The sequence below is a fragment of the Saccopteryx leptura genome, chromosome 5, assembly GCF_036850995.1.
Source record: "Saccopteryx leptura isolate mSacLep1 chromosome 5, mSacLep1_pri_phased_curated, whole genome shotgun sequence".
Lineage (NCBI taxonomy): Eukaryota > Metazoa > Chordata > Mammalia > Chiroptera > Emballonuridae > Saccopteryx > Saccopteryx leptura.
Window position 1 is genome coordinate 205,865,715 of NC_089507.1, and position 18,239 is coordinate 205,883,953.

An 18,239-nucleotide genomic window follows, 5' to 3' on the forward strand; every position below is an offset into this window, starting at 1 on the left:
GACTCCAATAGATCTCAAGTTTTATGTGCTCCAGACACTCCACGGAGCCAGAGATGGGTTCTCAGCGATGCCGACGGTGCATTAAAAGCTCATTTTGCCCAACATGGTACTGAATATGCAGTCAGAGCAAAGAGCCATTATACCGGGTAATATCGAAGCTGCAGCTGACGGATGTTGCTGTGATTTTTCCTGAATTCTCCCTCATGACTTGGGAGGTCTCAGAGGGAGACGTTCTCTGCCAAGCTTGGTGTCTTGCCCAGAATGGAAGTTAAATGTCTGGCCTTTGCACCCTTCACGGCCAGAGGGTCACGACTCCCATTAGGTGCCTGTCAGGGGGTTGAGAGGATGGGCACCAGAGGGCGCCTAAGCTATCATAAAACATTGCCAACTGCTCTGCGAATTCCAGCAGAAGGGGTGGCAATTGGGTCTGAACAAGAAAGTCCAGGCAGGTGTGAGGTTTTTCTCCTCTCAGGCTTTCTGCTGCTATTCTCTGGATCCTAAGGCCTAGCCTCAAGGCCACCACCTCCAGGAAGCCTCCTCTGCTACCACTCTCCTGTGAGCTCCTCAGTACTCATCTGTTCCTCATTCTAATCTAGCACCTTGGGCTTCACACTATGGTGACTTATGCACTTGAATGGCTTTACTCAGAGTCAGACAGAGAACGTGAGTCTCCCTCCTGACTTGATCACTCCCTTGCTCATTTACGTATCCCTTCATTCATCTGAAGGCTGTACAAGTTAGACATTGAGGACATAGGCTGGGGAGTCAGCCTGCCTGGGTTTGAATTTGGGTGCCGCCATTTAGCCAAGTGGTTGACCTCCCCATGCCTCTGATTTCTTATCTGCCTCCTCAGGGTTGGCATCAAACATAAAGGGCTTACATCACATGCGTTACGATGCCAGGCACGAAATATGTAAGTGCTAAGTACATGTTAGCAGATTACAGGTGCCGCTAATTCATCCATTCATTTAGGAAAAGTTCAAGAGGATGTGGAATCAAACAAGGTGTGGTCCTTGCCCTCCAAAGGTCAAGATCAGGAAACTGCGGCCAGAATGAGCATGCTCCGAGGGGCTGACCTCCCACCAGAATGAGCATGCTCCGAGGGGCTGACCTCCCACCAGAATGAGCATGCTCCGAGGGGCTGACCTCCCACCAGAATGAGCATGCTCCGAGGGGCTGACCTCCCAGTTCTGTCCCTGGTGACTTGCCACTCTTGGAGAAGTTCAGGGAGCTGCTGGTTCTTGCCTGGCATGAGGGGTGTGAGGCTGAAACGAGCCAAGTGGACACCAAGCTAAAGTCACGGCTGCTGCTGCCTGTCCCCCTCTCCCAGGCTGGGAGTGTCCAAGACATCTTTGAATTGTCCAGGGCTTAGGCAGCACTCTGCAGGCAACCTCGATTCACGCGGAACACAGCCTGAGGGAGCTGAGAGTCCTGGGCTTAGTCAGAGGCCCAGTGCAAGTTCCTTTTTCTCACTATGTGACCTTGGACAAGTCACTCTCTCTTCTCCCACGCAGTCAGTCAATAAACAGACGCTGAGGGTTATCTGCTGGCCAGGCCCTCTGCTGGATGCACAGACCCGGCCTTCAGCTGTCCCCGGCTGGTCGCGCAGACAGGAACCTAAATGGACAACCTCCTAATTATCAATTCAGGCTGATCTCACCCCCTATTTAAATCTTTGATTCACTGTTCATCGTGATGATCCTGATTTGTAAAAATAGCATATGAAAATATTATTTATCTTGAAAACTTGAGTTTTTGGGCACTGCCTTCAATTCTGTGATCAAGACCAGTGTCTCACATACCTCACCCTTCTCCCAGCCCAGGGGATCCAGACTGTCTCCGAGAGAAGGTGACTTCTGAACTGGGTTCTGATGCAGGAATAGGAGTTCACCGGGTTGACAATGGGGAAGAGCCTTTCAAGTAGAGGGAGCGGCAGGCAGTGGTTCTCAACCAGGGGTGATTTTGTCCTCCAGGGGACACTGGGCAATGACTAGGGACATTTTAAATTTTGATTTCGACTGGGGGAGTGCTGTTAGAAGCCACAAATAGTGGGTAGAGGCCAGGGATGCTGTTAGACATCCTACAACGCACGGGGCATCTCACAACAGAGAAGTCTCCCACCCAAAATGCCAGTGATGCTTAAGCTGAGAAGCCCTTTGCCAAAACCCAAAGGTATGAAACCTCATGGCATCAGGCTTTCTTGGGATGATTCCTTGGCCTCTCTCAGCCTCAGTTTCCGCATCTGAAAGATGGGGCTAGTAGCGGAGTCCACTCCAGAGGGCGGTGAAAGGAGGCAATGGCACCAAGTCTGCGCAGCAGGCGCCTAATGAAACGTCCGTGCCCTCCCGCCTCCCCTCTGAGCACGCTGCAAACTTTAGAGCAAACAGTTCTCAAAGCAGACAGCATCCCAGAGCTCCAAAGGAAACTGGGACACGGAAATGAACACAGTTTTGTTCTTTTCTGACCTTTCTCTTAGTGAAAACCATGAGTCTTATCTCTCAACAAGCGTCAGCCTGTTCACAGACAGTGACTCTGTGTGCTGGGTTATCACGGGCCGGAGTTTTAACGGAGAGTGAATTTGTATGACTGAGTTCTAAACCTTTGCAAAATCCATTTTTAAACTAAAAAAAAAATGCTGACAGGTTCTTAACTACTATAGCTGCTAAATTAAGCATGAGGGATGGGGGAAGGGAGGGGCGTGTGAAAGAAAACAAAAGTCCCTAAAAGAGTTAGTGGAGGTAAGATAATGTTCATTAAAAATAGAAAAACAAACACACACACGCCGAAAAAAAAACACCCCCTTTTGTGTTCAACCCCACACTCGTACATCATAATGTTCCAGTAAAAGGCCATTTCCCCCTGAGATAATAAAAGAATTGAATTTTTCCTTATCGGTCATCTATTTTTCTAGCTGAAGCTATTACTCCCGCTCTGGGGTTGCTAGGCAACAAGAAATATTAATAGCAGCTTTTATTAGCTTAGCTTTTGCAGCCGAGTACCAGAATGAGAAAATGGGAAACATAAATGTGTTACATAAATCTTTCAACCTTTCAGAGCTGGTGTTAGTCTCTGTTTTCATAATGATTTATTGAAGTGATGGTTCATTTATGAGAAAGAGGAGTGTAGGATAAGAAAACGGAGCAGTCCCCTGAAGGAGTGTTTGAAAATAAATAATTATAGCAGGGGAGCAAAAGCTGTTTAGAGCCATTTTTCTGAGTTTTATAAAATGTAAAAAGACATATTTCTTTCGCTTACTGCCTCTGAGAAATGGGGGGGGAGGGGTTTCATCTGGACTCTGCTGTGTATAAGGAAACTTCTGGGCCTCTGGTTACCCCCACTCAGGACCCTCAGAGGCCCCCAGTCCCATCCCCAGAGGGAAATGAGACAAAAACACGGCCCCCAAGAAAAGCCCGAACTGGAAGAACCGTGTGGACTCTGGCTTTTGCCAAGATGAACCCTGCCCTTTGTTTTTTTTGTTTTTTTGTTTTTGTTTTTTTTTAATTTTTATTTTATTTATTCATTTTAGAGAGGAGAGAGAGAGAGAGGAGAGAGAGGAGAGAGAGAGACAGGGGGGAGAAGCTGGAAGCATCAACTCCCATATGTGCCTTGACCAGGCAAGCCCAGGGTTTCGAACCGGCGACCTCAGCATTTCCAGGTCGACGCTTTATCCACTGCGCCACCACAGGCCAGGCAACCCTGCCCTTTGGTCACATAGCCAAGAAGAGCTGGGTTTGGGACCTTCTCTTCTGCACAAGCAGCGGGGCTGTCACTTACCTGTTGCTCTCAAGCTCCGAGCCCTGACGAGGTCCTGGGGTGATTGATATGCCCTCCGCCCCGCCCCAGGTGGGGCCCTTCCCCCCACGCCCAGCACCTCAGTGTCTCCTCCACCGCTGACACCCACCTCGTGGACCAGCCCTCTTGCCGGCCACCCTGATCACTGCACCAGCAACGCCCATCCCCAGTGGGTCAGGCTGGACAAAGGGAGCCACCCAAACCCTGTCAGTAAAATGAGTAAATTAACAAATAGAGTAGCTTCATTTACTGAGTGCCTACTGTGTGCCAGGCACTATTCCTACATCTGATCTTTGAATCTTCCTACGTCCCTATGAGGCAGTAATATTACCTCCAGTTTACGAATGAAGAAACTGAGGCTCAGGGGGATTAACCCCTTGCTCTGAGCCACAGGGTGAAGGGTAACAAATGGTAGAGGTGGGCTTGAACTTGGCCTAACCCCAGGCCTCAGGTTCTTAACCACTAGGTGACGTCAAGAAAACAAAAACACACAAAAAAGCAAAACTTTATCACAACAGATTACAAAAATGAACACAAATCCCTGCCTTCCCTGCCAATGCCCTTCTGCAATGTGACTCTTCCATTTCTCCCTTCAAGAGGTGGAGTCTCTTTCTCTATCCCTCGAATCTGGGCTCGACCATGTGACTTGGCCAGTGGAAGAGTAGCAAGTAGAGGTTTGAAAAGTATTTGCACATTGGGGTCTTCCCTTTCTTGATGCCCTTGGAAACCCTGTGACCATAGCCATGTGCATAAGCCCAGGCCACGGCGTGATGACAGACCTGTGGCCAAGTCTTCGCCATTGGCCCCAACTGCTGAGATGTGAACAGGGCCATCCCAGGCTATGCAGCCCCAGCCAAGCTGTAAGCTGACTCGGCCAAGCCAGTCCAGTTCAAAAGAACTACCTTGCGGTTGACCCACGGAATCACAACAAATAGTAAAAGTTAACTGTTCGCTTTATGCCACTAAGTGTTGAGGTGGTTTGTTATACAGCAAAAACTAACTGATACAATCATAAAACAAAATGCATTAAGAGCAATAAAATGAACAGGTTGGACTGGAGGATCTCTAGCGCCCCCAAGGGTTGGGGGGTCTTTGGTCCCTTTTCCTTAGACTTGGGAGGGAATCCCCCTGTTTCTCAACTTGTGAGAACCCGAGGTAGACCAAGTCTCTAGGCAGGAAGAGGGATGAGGCAGGGAAGGGAGGAGGAGGAGAGAAGAGATTGGAGGGGAGAAGTTAGGAACAGGAAGAGAAGAGCGTAGGTTTTAGGGTGGATATTAAAGCGCTCCCAGAGTCAATATGCAGGCTGTGTCCCTGAGCTCTGAGCCCTGCCCCCAGGTGCCAAGTCCTGATCTAAGGCTGCAAGCTCTTGTAGGAACCATCTCTAAAGCAAGGGATGAAGTGGCAACTAAGGTACTACCCAGCCCTCTCCCAGGATACCAGCCAGGAGGGACCCGTCACTTGGCATGGGGGTCCCTGGGCCATGGACTCAGAACACAAGGGGTCTAAAACCACCAACCTAGCACTCGGGGCTTTGATCCAAACTAGTAAGATTTGAGCCCCCAGGCCCGTGGCATGTGTGATAATGATAGTGAGGGGGTTGATCTAACCTTAAACCCATACAACTGTCCAATGTGTCATAGCTGACAAAGCCATTATTCCCATTTTCCTACTTGTAAGTTAATCAGAATTGGAATCCCAATCCCCATTCCATAGATGGGAAACTGAGGCCGGGAGAGAAGTGATTTGTCTAAGGTCCCAGGGAAAGTAGACAAGAGTCAAAGCTGGAGGAGGGTGTTTGAATGACAGCTGTGTAGCGCCTCTGTGTTAACTAAGGCCGGACACTGGACCACATAGTTTCAGCGATCCTCAGGGCTCCACCGAAGGAAACCCTTATTTCCCGATGCACGAGAACCCATGGCTGGTATGAGGAGAGCTTTGCCAGAATTCATTTCCCATCAGGCCCCATCTCCACCTGCACAGGGCTCTCCCGGGAGCGCCTATGGTCTCGCCAAAGGTGGGAAGTCTCCCTGGGGAACTGGTCTGGGAGCATCAAGCTTTGTCCCTTTTAAACCAGGACTATCAGCTTGAACATTTCCCAAGGACGACTCCAAAATAAATTATTTCAGACTTACCAGAGGCTGCTTAATAAATTCCACTCTTCTAGTTTCTTTGGGTATTTTAGAAGCTGATTTATACATACAATATCTCTCTCAAAATGAGACAATCAACACAGGATAAAATTATTGAGTTATGAAAATAGGGGTCAGATGGAGGTGCAGCGCTTTAAATTAAACCAGCAAAATATATCTTTCATACCAAATTGACTCTTTTTGTCTTGGAAATGAATGTTTAATCAGTTAAGACACTGAAGTCGAGGGAGAAGCCTTAAGCATATTTAATTTTGTGAAGGGGCCCCACCCCTCCACTGTACAGGATTCCCGCCGGCAGCCGTACCTTTAAAGGGCCGACTGCCATGTGTGCCCGGAAGCCACAAGGGCCAGGGCAGGGGACCAGAAGGAGTCGGTGGCCTTTGGGATCAGAGCCACAGGGGTCTGGCATTAATGAGATTGCTGTCAAACGTCTTGACCTTACCCAAATCTCCAGGGACAATATTCTTAACATATCTCAGTCTGTACCAATAGCATCTGTGGCAGCCTGGCCATCGGGGCACCTCTCTGCCACCCGCGGTCCCTCAAGCACCTGGTAAAACTGACAGGTGCATGGTAGGGGACAGAGCAGAATTTGGATTCTGTTTTTTTGTTTTGTTTTGTTTTGTTTTGTTTTAATTAATAGTTGTGTGGCATTCATGCATTTATTCATAAAGTGCTTCTAGAACCTACTATGCGTCAGGCCACCACTTTTTTTTATTTTTATTTTTTATTTTCTATTTTTCTGAAGCTGGAAACGGGGAGAGACAGTCAGACAGACTCCCGCATGCGCCCGACCGGGATCCACCCGGCTCGCCCACCAGGGGCTACGCTCTGCCCACCAGAGGGCGATGCTCTGCCCCTCCAGGGCGTCGCTCTGCCGCAACCAGAGCCACTCTAGCACCTGGGGCAGAGGCCAAGGAGCCATCCCCAGAGCCCGGGCCATCTTTGCTCCAATGGAGCCTTGGCTGCGGGAGGGGAAGAGAGAGACAGAGAGGAAGGAGGGGGGGGTGGAGAAGCAAATGGGCGCTTCTCCTATGTGCCCTGGCCGGGAATCGAACCCAGGTCCCCTGCACGCCAGGCCGACGCTCTACCGCTGAGCCAACCAGCCAGGGCCCAGGCCACCACTTTTTAAAGGCACCTCTTCTGGGTGCACATACACCATCCACTGATCTTATCAGAGCATTTACTACATTTCCAGAAATGTTGTTTTCACCTGTCTCTCCGCCTGCACGAGGAACTCTCCAAGGGCAGCTCATGGGTCCAGGGCTCAGCCCAGCGCCTGGTCCCTAGTGGGTGCTCGGTAAAGGCTGCTGCTCAGCAGATCCCTGGCAGGCTGAAAAATGGCCCCCTCAGGACAGCAGGTGCTAATCCCCGGAACCTGTAAATGCTACTGTATTTGAAAAGGAAACATAAAAACCAGACTTTGTGGGTGTGATTAAGTTAAAGCTCTTGAGATAAGGAGAACTATTCCTACTGCCATCACAAGCATCCTTATAAGAAAGGCAGAGGAAGATTTCACTGACAGAAGAGGTGACGGTGACGTGAAGACAGAGATTAGAATGATGCGGCCAAGAGCCAAGGACTCTGGCAAGCACTAGAAGCTAGAAGCAGCAAGAGGCAGATCCACCCCAGAGCTTCTGATAGGAGCTCACCCTTCTCGATGCCCTGAACTGGGTCCAGTGATACTGATTTCGACCTCCAGCTCCGGAGCTGTGAGAGAGTCACTTTCTGGTGGTTTTAGGCCATCAGGTTGGTGGCAATTTGCTAGAGCAGCCACAGGACTCTAATATAGCCACCTACCTGCTCTGAGCCTTCACTTCCTCCTTACAGTAGTAATACCTGCTGCACTCAGTTTTGGGGAGCATTACGTGAGAAAACGTTTGCAAAGCCCTCTGCGTGGTGCTTGATTCCGAACAGGGGACGGCACACATGCCAGCAGCCTTACCCGCATAGCAGGCACATCCACACACACCCACACACACACACACACACACACACACACAACTGCATCCCGCAGCTCAGACAAATTTTAAGTATTTGTCTTCCTGGTGCCTTGTCGCTTTTTGCCAGATGGATGGACGTTGCTCTTATCTAGTCTCCTAATTGGTAGCCCTTCCCCGAATAACACAGGTTGGTTTATCTTTCATTACATAACAAGGGAATATAAAACTCAATGGACCCATGAAAATTCTGCCTAATGGAAGAATTAAAGCAATCTGAAATTGCAAAGCGTCTTTAACATGAGCGCGTTTTAAAGAAATCTGGAAGATGACCGGAGAGTGCGTACTTGGACCAAGCCCAACAAAAGCATTTCCTAGGAGGAGCATTGAGGGGTCACCTTTGATAAACAGATAACATCTTTTGTAATTATCAGAGTTATTATAACCAGGTCGCCCCACAAAGGTACCAGAGAGCCTCTGCTGTCCGTTCCTTCAGCTAAATGAGACTGACGGGAAACATGGTCGTTTGGTTACAATGGGAATTCATTTTTATTGCTAATAATCAGAATAGCAAATACTCCCCGCTTGTTTACTCAGCGCCAGACATTTGCTAAGACTTTACATACATTATCTCCGACACACTTCACGGCAATCTGCACGTGGGAACTGTGACGAGTCCAAGACCGCGGAACTGAAGTTTGAGGGCGGAGCCACAGATCTAATGCAGGTCTGAGGGACGGATGCCAGAGCCCACACACTCTCCACTATATCACACGGTCACCAGCAATCACCAGCTCTGAAGGCCTGTGACACCATGGCCCAGAACCACGGCCACACTCACCCCTGAGCTCACAGCCCGGCCCCCCTGCTCGCATTAGCATAAATCCCAAACTGGGACAGTCTGGAGCGCAGAAGCTTTTGTTAGGAAATTGACTCACAAGCGGCTAGGATCTAAGCATTCTGACAAAGTGGAATTAAAACCATACGGTGGTGGTATCTCTAGTTCTCCTAGAGAGAGAAGAGGAAGCCCGAGACCTGCATTATTGATGGGCCCCAAGAAAATTGTTCCTCAAGACACAGAGCATCAATTTACACCGAGCTCTTTTGCCAGACCCTGAACATTACACAGTGTGGGGTCACGAGCTGGCTTCCTCCCTTCCCCTCCTTCCTCTCCTTTTATCTCACCTACATTGAAAAAAACAACAACAATGACAAACATGTGACATAGCTTACAAAATTACATTGAGTAAAACAGTTTCTTCCTTAAGCAAGGAAATTTGGCAAGGATTAGAGTAAACAATAAATAAATCAAATGCAATCAAGATTGTTAGAATACAAACTGTGTGTTTGAAGGTTCCAGGCATCTGCTAGAATTGGGCCACAATTTTGCTGTGGACTCTGAGCAACATCTGCAGAAATAAAGGGGACCCACCTCACTGCTCCCCACCAGAGATGTCAGGGGCGACGGTGGCTGCCCGCAGCCATCTTCCCTGCTGTGTGGACATGGGGAGAGGACAGGGTCCCAATGACACTGCTGGACTTCCTGGATCCAGCCATGCCTGAGACCCTTGGTCCACCCCTGGACATTTCAGTCCTTTTCAGTTTGGTTCTTGTCACTTAGGAATGAACTTAAGAGTTGTGACTAGTATATAATATTAACTATGAAGATAAAAAGCAAAAATAAATCACAGTTATTCAGAAGAAATACTAGAACTCCCTTAAGGAGCTTTTTCTATTACACAAAGAAGGGCTCTGCTGGTTTTCTGTAGGTCTTGATTGTCCACATCAGCCTGTAGGCTAAAAAAGATTTTTTTTTTAAATCACACATCTCTTTAGCATGAGCTTCAGGAACCTTCTGATCTAGGTGCTAGGGACGGTTTCACTTCTTCTCTCCCTCCTTGGCTCGGGGACCTTTCTCTCCAGCCCAATAAAAAAGAATATTGGGCCTGACCTGTGGTGGCGCAGTGGATAAAGCGTCGACCTGGAAATGCTGAGGTCGCCGGTTCAAAACCCTGGGCTTGCCTGGTCAAGGTACATATGGGAGTTGATGCTTCCAGCTCCTCCCCACCTTCTCTCTCTCTGTCTCTCTCTCCTCTCTCTCTCCCTCTCTGTCTCTCTCTCTTCCTTTCTCTCTCGTCTCTAAAATGAATAAATAAAATAAAATAAAATAAAATTTAAAAAAATATGTATTTTAAAAATAAAATAAAATTAAAAATTAAAAAAGAATATTGGGTTCCCACGTGTGACTTGAGCCCTCCTGTTTCCTGCTTTCGTACACGTGGTGGCCCCAGCCCAGAAGGCCCCTTCCTGCCCTTGTCTGACGGCCAGATTTCTACCTGCCCGATAGACTCTAACTCAGTGACCACCCTCTTCCCTGGCGGCTGAAACAAGAGACAAGAGTTTTTATAATAACATGGTTCGATTTATACGAAATGTCCAGAATAGGCAAATAGAGAGATAGAAAGTAGATTAGTGGTCGTCTAGGGCTGGGGGTTGGGAATGATGGCTATTTTAAGGGTCCAGATCTTCTTTTTGGGGGTGACAAAAATGTTCTAAACTGGATTATATTGATGGCCGCACAACTCTGTGAATATATTTTATACTAAAGCTACTGAATTGTATACTTTAAATGGGTGAATTGTAAGGCGTATGAATTAGATCTCAATAAAGCTGTTAAAAGTAAAAATTCAGATGAGATTATATTATTAAAAACAATACTAAAACAAATAATACCAAGATATATTATACACAGAGTTCCAGAAGTAAGCAGTGTGGAGACATACATTTCCTTCCATGCCCACCCCCTATGTTCTGCAGATCCCCATGCAAGCAACCAACAGAGCCCAGACCCTGCCCAAGCAGACGTTCCCCATCGAGGCATTAGCATTCTGCTTCCCTTTCAACCCCCTTCCCTACTGTAACTGCAGGGAAGCACGGCAGGGGACAGAAACTCACCGTGGGCAGCTGGCCTGATAGCAGGTGGCTGTCCTGGGCCAGCATGTTGGACACCATGATGGCCGGGAGGTCCATGGCCTGGTAGGAGTAGGCAGGGAGCAGTCCGTTGGGCGCCAGGCTGTGGCACAGTGAGTGGTAGCTGGCTTCGTGGTCCCCCAGGTGCAGAAGGGATGGTTCCGGGAGGTTGGGAGGTGTTATCGGGGGGATCTCATAGTCTTCGTTGCTCTCACTCTGACTGTTGTAGGTCTGAAACATCAAAAGGGCATGTTGTCAGGGGTCAGCGTCTTACAATTGCAGGACATGCTCGACAGCACCAATAATAGCAACAATAGTGGTAACAAACAGTGGCTGAGAAGAGAAGGGATGGTCCCTCTGCAAGGCCGACAGTCATGATGGCCCCGTGACCCGGTCAGACACCTGCCCCATCCCCACATGGGTGCCTCCTCCTACTAGAGGGCCTCATACAAACACCTGCCCTCCTGGACAGTGGGGCCAGCCCCTGTTCACCTGTTCTCCCACCAGATCTGGCCACCATAGCCCACCATGAACCCACGATCCCACACTCTCCCATCTGTAAGAACTGGGAACAGAGCTAAAGTATCCTGACTCCTTGCCTGGTGGTTTTCCAGGGCAGCTGGACAACTTTCTCTTATGTGTTTGCAACTCCCAGCCCAACCAGGTCCTCTCCTGGTCTTTCTCACCATGGTAAACGGTACAAACATCCTCCCAGGAGCACAGGCTAGCAGCCACACGAGAAACCTTCCTTGCCCGTTCTGATTTGTTCATTCTCCCAACCTTGCTGCTCCAACCAGAATGTGCCAGTTCGATGTTGGCTAGAAATGATGAGCATTCCCTCTGCTGGGACTCTCTGCCCACCACGCTCTCCCTTCATCTGGCTTGCTCCTACCCTTCAGCAACAGGTTTGGCTTAAGTGTCTGATCTGATACTCTCTAGAGTAGGTCAGATGTCATCATATTCTCCCAGGCTGCTCTGCGCTTCTCCTTGGAAGCACCCGTCGACCTTGTAGCCAACTAACTTGTTATATAATTATTTGCTTAATGCTTAATGTGGGTTCTGCCAGGTGTGTCCTGCTTTCTAGAACCTGACACAAAGCAAGAGCTCAGAAATAATTAGTTGAATGGATGAACGAGCCAGGTCCTAGGGCAGATGCCATCAGCACGCATTTTGGCATCTTACTCAACCCTCCTGACAGCCCTGGAGGAGGGCATTAGTGTCCCTGTTGTTCAGGAGGCAGTATGATGCAAGTAGTTAAGAGCCCGAGAGCCTGGGTGTGAATTCTGACTCTTCTGCATACTAGCTGTGTGACTTAGGACACGTCAGTTGATCTCTCTGTGCCTGTTTCTTTGTATGTGAAAAGAAGGTAATAACAGTACATACTATGGAAATGCTAGAAAGAGCAAATGAATCAATAGGTGCAAATTGCTCGGGACACTGGAATGTAGCCAGCCCTCCCAGTGCTGGTTGTTCTCGCTGTCGTTGTCTCTGCCTGGAATTTCAGAGACGTTAAGGGACTTCTCCAAGGACCCAGCGCGAGTAGGCAGCAGCTCATGCACTCAGTATCCTCATTTGTTGTCCCCACTGCGAATGTTCCTAACTCCTCCAACCCAGGTCTGTGCACCACGGTGATGTCTGTCTTCAGCCTGACCACCGAGACGCACTGGGCTGACTGTCTTTAGATGGGACTTGGCCACTGGCATCATATAACTCGGAACGCAGAGTTCCAGGAAGTGTACCCCCTGCCCCCAGCCCATCCTACAAGACTGCCCTCCTCTCATTCTTCCTGCACTGCCCCTTGTATGTGCTTCGTAAAGTATCATTGCCTCCTGAAATTATTTCTGATTCTTTACTTCCCTTCTGCTATGTCCCTTCCCTTCCCCCAGACCCCAGGCTCCATAAGGCACACAGTAGGTGTTCAATTAGAAGGTGCTGAATGAGCACGCAAAATGGGGGAGTGCACCAGGCTTTAGGTTTAGACCTCACCCGGGGTCTCCACATCTATCAATAAGTCCCTAAGTGACCTATTGTTCATGTCTGTCAACCGCCACCTTCCTCTCTGCCCACCAGCACCCAGAAGAGGTGCAGACACATTGCGCATGCCCAGTGAATGCTACATGACTGCACAAGTCCATTCCTTTCACTTAAAAACCAAAACCTCAACACGCTGGAACCAGCCCAACCAACCAGAAGCCTTTTGCAAATATAAGCATATGTTGTATCAAAATATTGGAGTAACACAATTATGACAATTCCTTTAAAGAGGCAATTAGCACACTTAAAAATAACTCAACATGCAAACGCATACATGTGTCCTTTGAGTGCAATCAAATCCTAAATGCATGACACCTCGATTACCAACCTGTCCTGCCACCGACTCATACTGAGCACCTACTGTGTGCCAGGCAACGGAGCCGGTTTTTTCACACTCATTCAATCCGTATGTGTCCTGCAAAGCAGTGACTGTTTTCTCCATTTTGCTGACAAAGATGAAACTAGATAGCGGAAGCATCACATGCTCGTAAGTCTTGTGTGGGATTCAAACCCAGGTCTTGTGACTCTGAATCCAGCATTTCCCCACATTGGGTAAGAGGCCTCATCACACTTCTTGTTTGTCCCTTCTCCTGAGTAAGGGACGGGGCAGTCGGTGGTGCCTAATTCACTCTTTAGCACCAGTGTCCTCGTGAGAATGTAGAATGAGATGCTACACTGTAAGAGTTCTAGAAGCTAAGATTAGTAGCAAACCTTCCAGGGAACCTTCTGGAAAGAGTCGTCTCTTCCTTTGCCCATTCGGTTTTCTCACAAACCTACTCCTATCACATCCCACCACTCACCAAAACTGCTTGGCAAGGTCACCAAGAACCTTGACATGACTAAATCCAACGGTCAGACCTCACGCCTCGCCTCACCACCTTGACTTTCACAGCGGCGCTTGACATAACTGGCCACGCCCCTCCCTTCACTGGCCTCTGGGGCACACAGGGAATCGCAGGCCATTTCCTCTCCACGTTCTTTGGCTGGTTCCCATTCTTTCGCCCAACTGATGAACGACGACGTGTCACAGAGCTCAGCTTCCAAACCTCCCCTCTAAACGCGCTCACTCCCCTGTGATCTCATTCAGATCTGTGGCTTTCAATCCCATCTGGGATGCTGCCGGCTCCCAGCTCTACCTCGAGCTCAAACCTCTCCACTGAACTGCATGCAGACTCCCGTGGCCCACTGTAACTTGACATCTCTGTTTGGATTTTAATAGACGTTGCCAACTTAAAGTGTCCAGAAGAGAACCTGTCCATCCATGGTCTTCACTTCCTCAACCAATGGCACGTTCAGCCTTCCGGCTGCTCAGGCCAAGTGCCTTGGTGCTCTCCTGGACTCCTCTCTTCCTCCACGTCCCACACAAATTCTGTCGAAAGGCCCAACTGGATCCATCGTCAGAATAAATACGAGCTGTGACCACTCTGGTTCAGGCATCCTCCTCCTCACCCTGGATGACTGCAGTAATCTCCTGACTGGTTTCCCTGCCTCACTCTTTCTATGGTCTATTTTCTCTCAGGAGCCAGAATCATCCTGTTAAATGTAAGATTGTGTCGCTCCTCTGCTCACCACCCTCTGGTGGTCCCCTTCTCCTAATCCAGAGTAAAAGCAGGGTTGTTAGAATGGCTCCATGGTCTGGTCCCTCTAGTCGCACCTCCTACTAGTCTCCTTGTTCATGCCACCGGCAAATTAGGCATGCTTCTTTCTGCCTCAGAGCCTTTGCACTGGCTGTTCCCTCTCTCTAGAACACGCCTCTCTCAAATAATTCGTACAGCTCATCCCTTTGCCCCCCGCCCCAGGTCTTAACTCAAATATCTACTTCTCAATGAAGTCTACGCTCGCTGCTCAATTTAAAATCGCAAACCATCAGCCATGCTCTATTGTTTCCTTTTTATCAATTATCATCGTCTAACATCCAATGTATTTTGTCAATTTATTCTTTATTAATTATTACCTGTCTCACCCCACTAGAATGTCAGCTCCCTAAAAGAGAATGTTTTCATCTGGTGTGTTCACTGTTATATCTCCAGTTACTTCAACAGCGCCTGGCATGTAACGAGTGCTCAAAAAGTGTTTTCTGGATGAATAAATAAATGAGTAAATGAAACAATGAATGAATGAACAAATAAGCAAACAAATGAACAATCTACTCACCAAATGCCAGATATAGTGGTTAGAAAATGAATGGATTGGCAGACTATGAATATTCCCCCTCCTAGGAGAAGGCTAACTCTTGACTCCGACCCAAGGGTAAGACACAGATTATCTGATACAGCCCAGCACTCCCCGCTTCATGGAAGTGGTGCAGGAAAAACAGTAACTGACCGTCCTTCATGGGGAGTGAGTTGGAGGGAGGTGACACTGAGGCAAATGGCAGGGCCAGGAAGGCGGGGGAGGGTGGGGGTTACCAACACACAAGGAGGGAGCGCTCCGTCCCAGAAAGACATGGGTTGTGAGGCTGTCCGAGTCCCCTCGTTCCTCAATTCCTCCATCTGTGCTTCTCTTTCCAAATCGACTAAGGAATGGGAGGGAATCTAGAGCAAAGCAACGTGGCTGGGCTAGACAGAGGATGCAGAAGGAGGCTGTCAGTTCTTCCTGCACCAATCCAGGAAGGCAAGAATGTTGGACTGATCCAATGGCCTGTGGCCTTCCCCGTGGGTCAGAGAAGAGTAAGCCTTCTCCTGAAACTCCTAGGAGGAAGGGTCTTAATAAAATATTGAGGGCAACGACTCCTCGAAGCAGCGGGGTAAATGGGCGAAGGGGAGCCCTCCCTCTGCTCCTTAAGGAGGAGGTGGAGAGGAAGGAATCTGAGAACCTCGAATGGATAAGCTTATGTTTATGAAATTATCAGAATAAGTTCGTTCGCCTACCACAATAAAATAAGATGACAATGGAATAAAAAAGTCAACCATAGGCATTAAAAAAGATATAAGAGTTATTTTAAATAATCCTTTCTGCAACAAATACATAAAGCTTGAACCTTAAGGATAAAAAGTAAACCCAAGAAAGAGATTTCTAGGAGTGGTGAGCTGAAAAACCACTATAATTTATATTCATTCACAAGCTGTTCACAAGGTGACTGCAGGATTTAAAGTGACAATTTTATAAGAATTCCTAAAATAGAAGAGGCATAGGATTATAAATTTAATAAGAATCACAAACTAAAAATCTAGAGGATTTCAGCCAGAAGCTGGGTCTTTCATAAAGGAGGAAATTACAGATACCGATCAGTTATTTATGTTGTAAGGAAAATAGAAGTTTAAATATATGTGTTATAATTTCTTAAAATTTATTAAGGTAAAATTTACATAAAATTCAATTTACCATTTTAAAATAAACACTTCAGTGGCACATTTAGTACCTTCCCAGTGTTTTACAATCATTACCTCTAATTCTAAAACAGGGGTCCCCAAACTACGGCCCGCGGGCCGCATGCGGCCCCCTGAGGCCATTTATCCGGCCCCCACCACACTTTCGGAAGGGGCATCTCTTTCATTGGTGGTCAGTGAGAGGAGCACATTGACCATCCCATTAGCCAAAAGCAGGCCCATAGTTCCCATTGAAATACTGGTCAGTTTGTTGATTTAAATTTGCTTGTTCTTTATTTTAAATATTGTATTTGTTCCCATTTTGTTTTTTTACTTTAAAATAAGATATGTGCAGTGTGCATAGGGATTTGTTCATAGTTTTTTTTATAGTCCGGCCCTCCAACGGTCTGAGGGACAGTGAACTGGCCTCCTGTGTAAAAAGTTTGGGGACCCCTGTTCTAAAACATGTTATCATCCCAAAAGGAAACCCCATACCCATTAAGCAATCTCTCCCTATTTCCCTGGCCTCTCCTCCAGCAACTAGTAACCACCAATCTACATTCTGTCTCTGAGAATTCACCTACCCTGGATATAAATTGAACCATACAATATGTGACCTTTTGTGCCTGGCTTCTTCCACTGAGCAAAATGTTTTTAAGGTTCATCTATATTGTAGCATGCCTCAGTATTTCATTCCTTTTCATGGCCAAATAACATTCCATTGTATGTATATACCACAATCTGTTTATCCACTCATCCACTTTTGGACATATGAGCTGTTTCCACCTTTTGGCTATTTTGAATAATGTTGCTTTAAACAAGTATGTACATATATTCGTTGGAGTCCCTGTTTTCAATTCTTTTGGGCATATAACAAGGATTAGAATTGCTGGGTTATATGATAATTGCACGTCTAACTTTTTGAGGAGCCATCAAGCTTTTTACATTCCCATCAGCAATGTGTGAGGGTTCCTATTTATCCCCATCCTCACAGCGAACACTTAGATTCCACTGTTTTCATGATAGCCATCCAAGTGGGTGTGAGGTGGTATCTTATTGTAGCTTTGACTTATGTTTTCCTAATGACTAATGGTTTTGAGCATCTTTTCATGGGTGTCTTGACCATTTGCATACCTTCTCTGGAGAAATGTCTGTTCAAGTCTTTTCATTATTAAATTGGGTTGTTTGTCTTTTTGTTGTTGGATTATAAAAGCTCTTTATATATTGTAGATACTAGACCCATATAAGATACAGAATTTGTAAATATTTCTCTCCTATTCTGTAGGCTGTCTTTTTACTTTCTTTTTTTTATTTTCTCTTTTCTTTTAGTGAGAGGAGGGGAGGCAAAGAGACAGACTCTGGCATGCACCCTGACTGTGATCCACCTGGCAAGCGCACTAGGAGGAGGTGCTCTGCCCCTCTGGGGCCATTGCTCCATTGCAACTGGAGCCATTTTTTAGTGCCTGAGGCAGAGGCCATGGAGCCATCCTCAGTGCCCAAGGGCTTGAGCCAATCAAGCCATGGCTGCAGAGGGAAGGAGAGAGAAAGAGAGAGAAGCAAGGGGTGGAGAAGCAGATGGTCGCTTCTCCTGTGTGCCCTGACCTGGAATTGAACCCAGGACATCCACATGTTGGGCTGATGCTCTACAACTGTGCTAAGGTCTCTTTTCACTTTCTTAATATTGTCCTTTAATGCACAAAAGCTTTTAATTCTAATGAAGTCCAGTCCATCTGTTTTTTATTTCATCATGTATACTTTTGGTGTCATATCTATGATCGACAGCCAAAGCCAAGGTCATGAGGAATTACCCCTATGTTTTCTTCTAAGAATTTTCTGACTTTGGCCCTGAGAGTTAGGCCATGGGCCCATTTTGAATTAACTTTTGTATGTGGCATGGGGTGGAGTTCATCTTCATTATTTTGCATGTGGCTCTCCAGCTGTCCCAGCATGTGCGATGAAGAGACACTTCTTTTCCTATTTGATGGTCTTGGCACCCCAGCTGAAAATCAACTGGCCAAAGATGTAGAGCTTTGTTTCTGGACTAT

The 18,239-nt window shown here is 47.4% G+C and overlaps 1 protein-coding gene across 5 annotated transcripts in view; it reads right to left on the reverse strand.

The window, feature by feature from the left end:
- The window catches only part of TOX2 (TOX high mobility group box family member 2), a 151,788-nt gene that overhangs the window by 25,588 nt on the left and 107,961 nt on the right, over positions 1–18,239 (reverse strand). For all 5 annotated transcript variants that reach the window (XM_066387745.1, XM_066387742.1, XM_066387743.1 and 2 more), the window contains exon 3: positions 10,838–11,083. In XM_066387745.1, the coding sequence (XP_066243842.1) occupies positions 10,838–11,083 (246 nt within the window). The remainder of the gene's footprint in view (positions 1–10,837; positions 11,084–18,239) is intronic.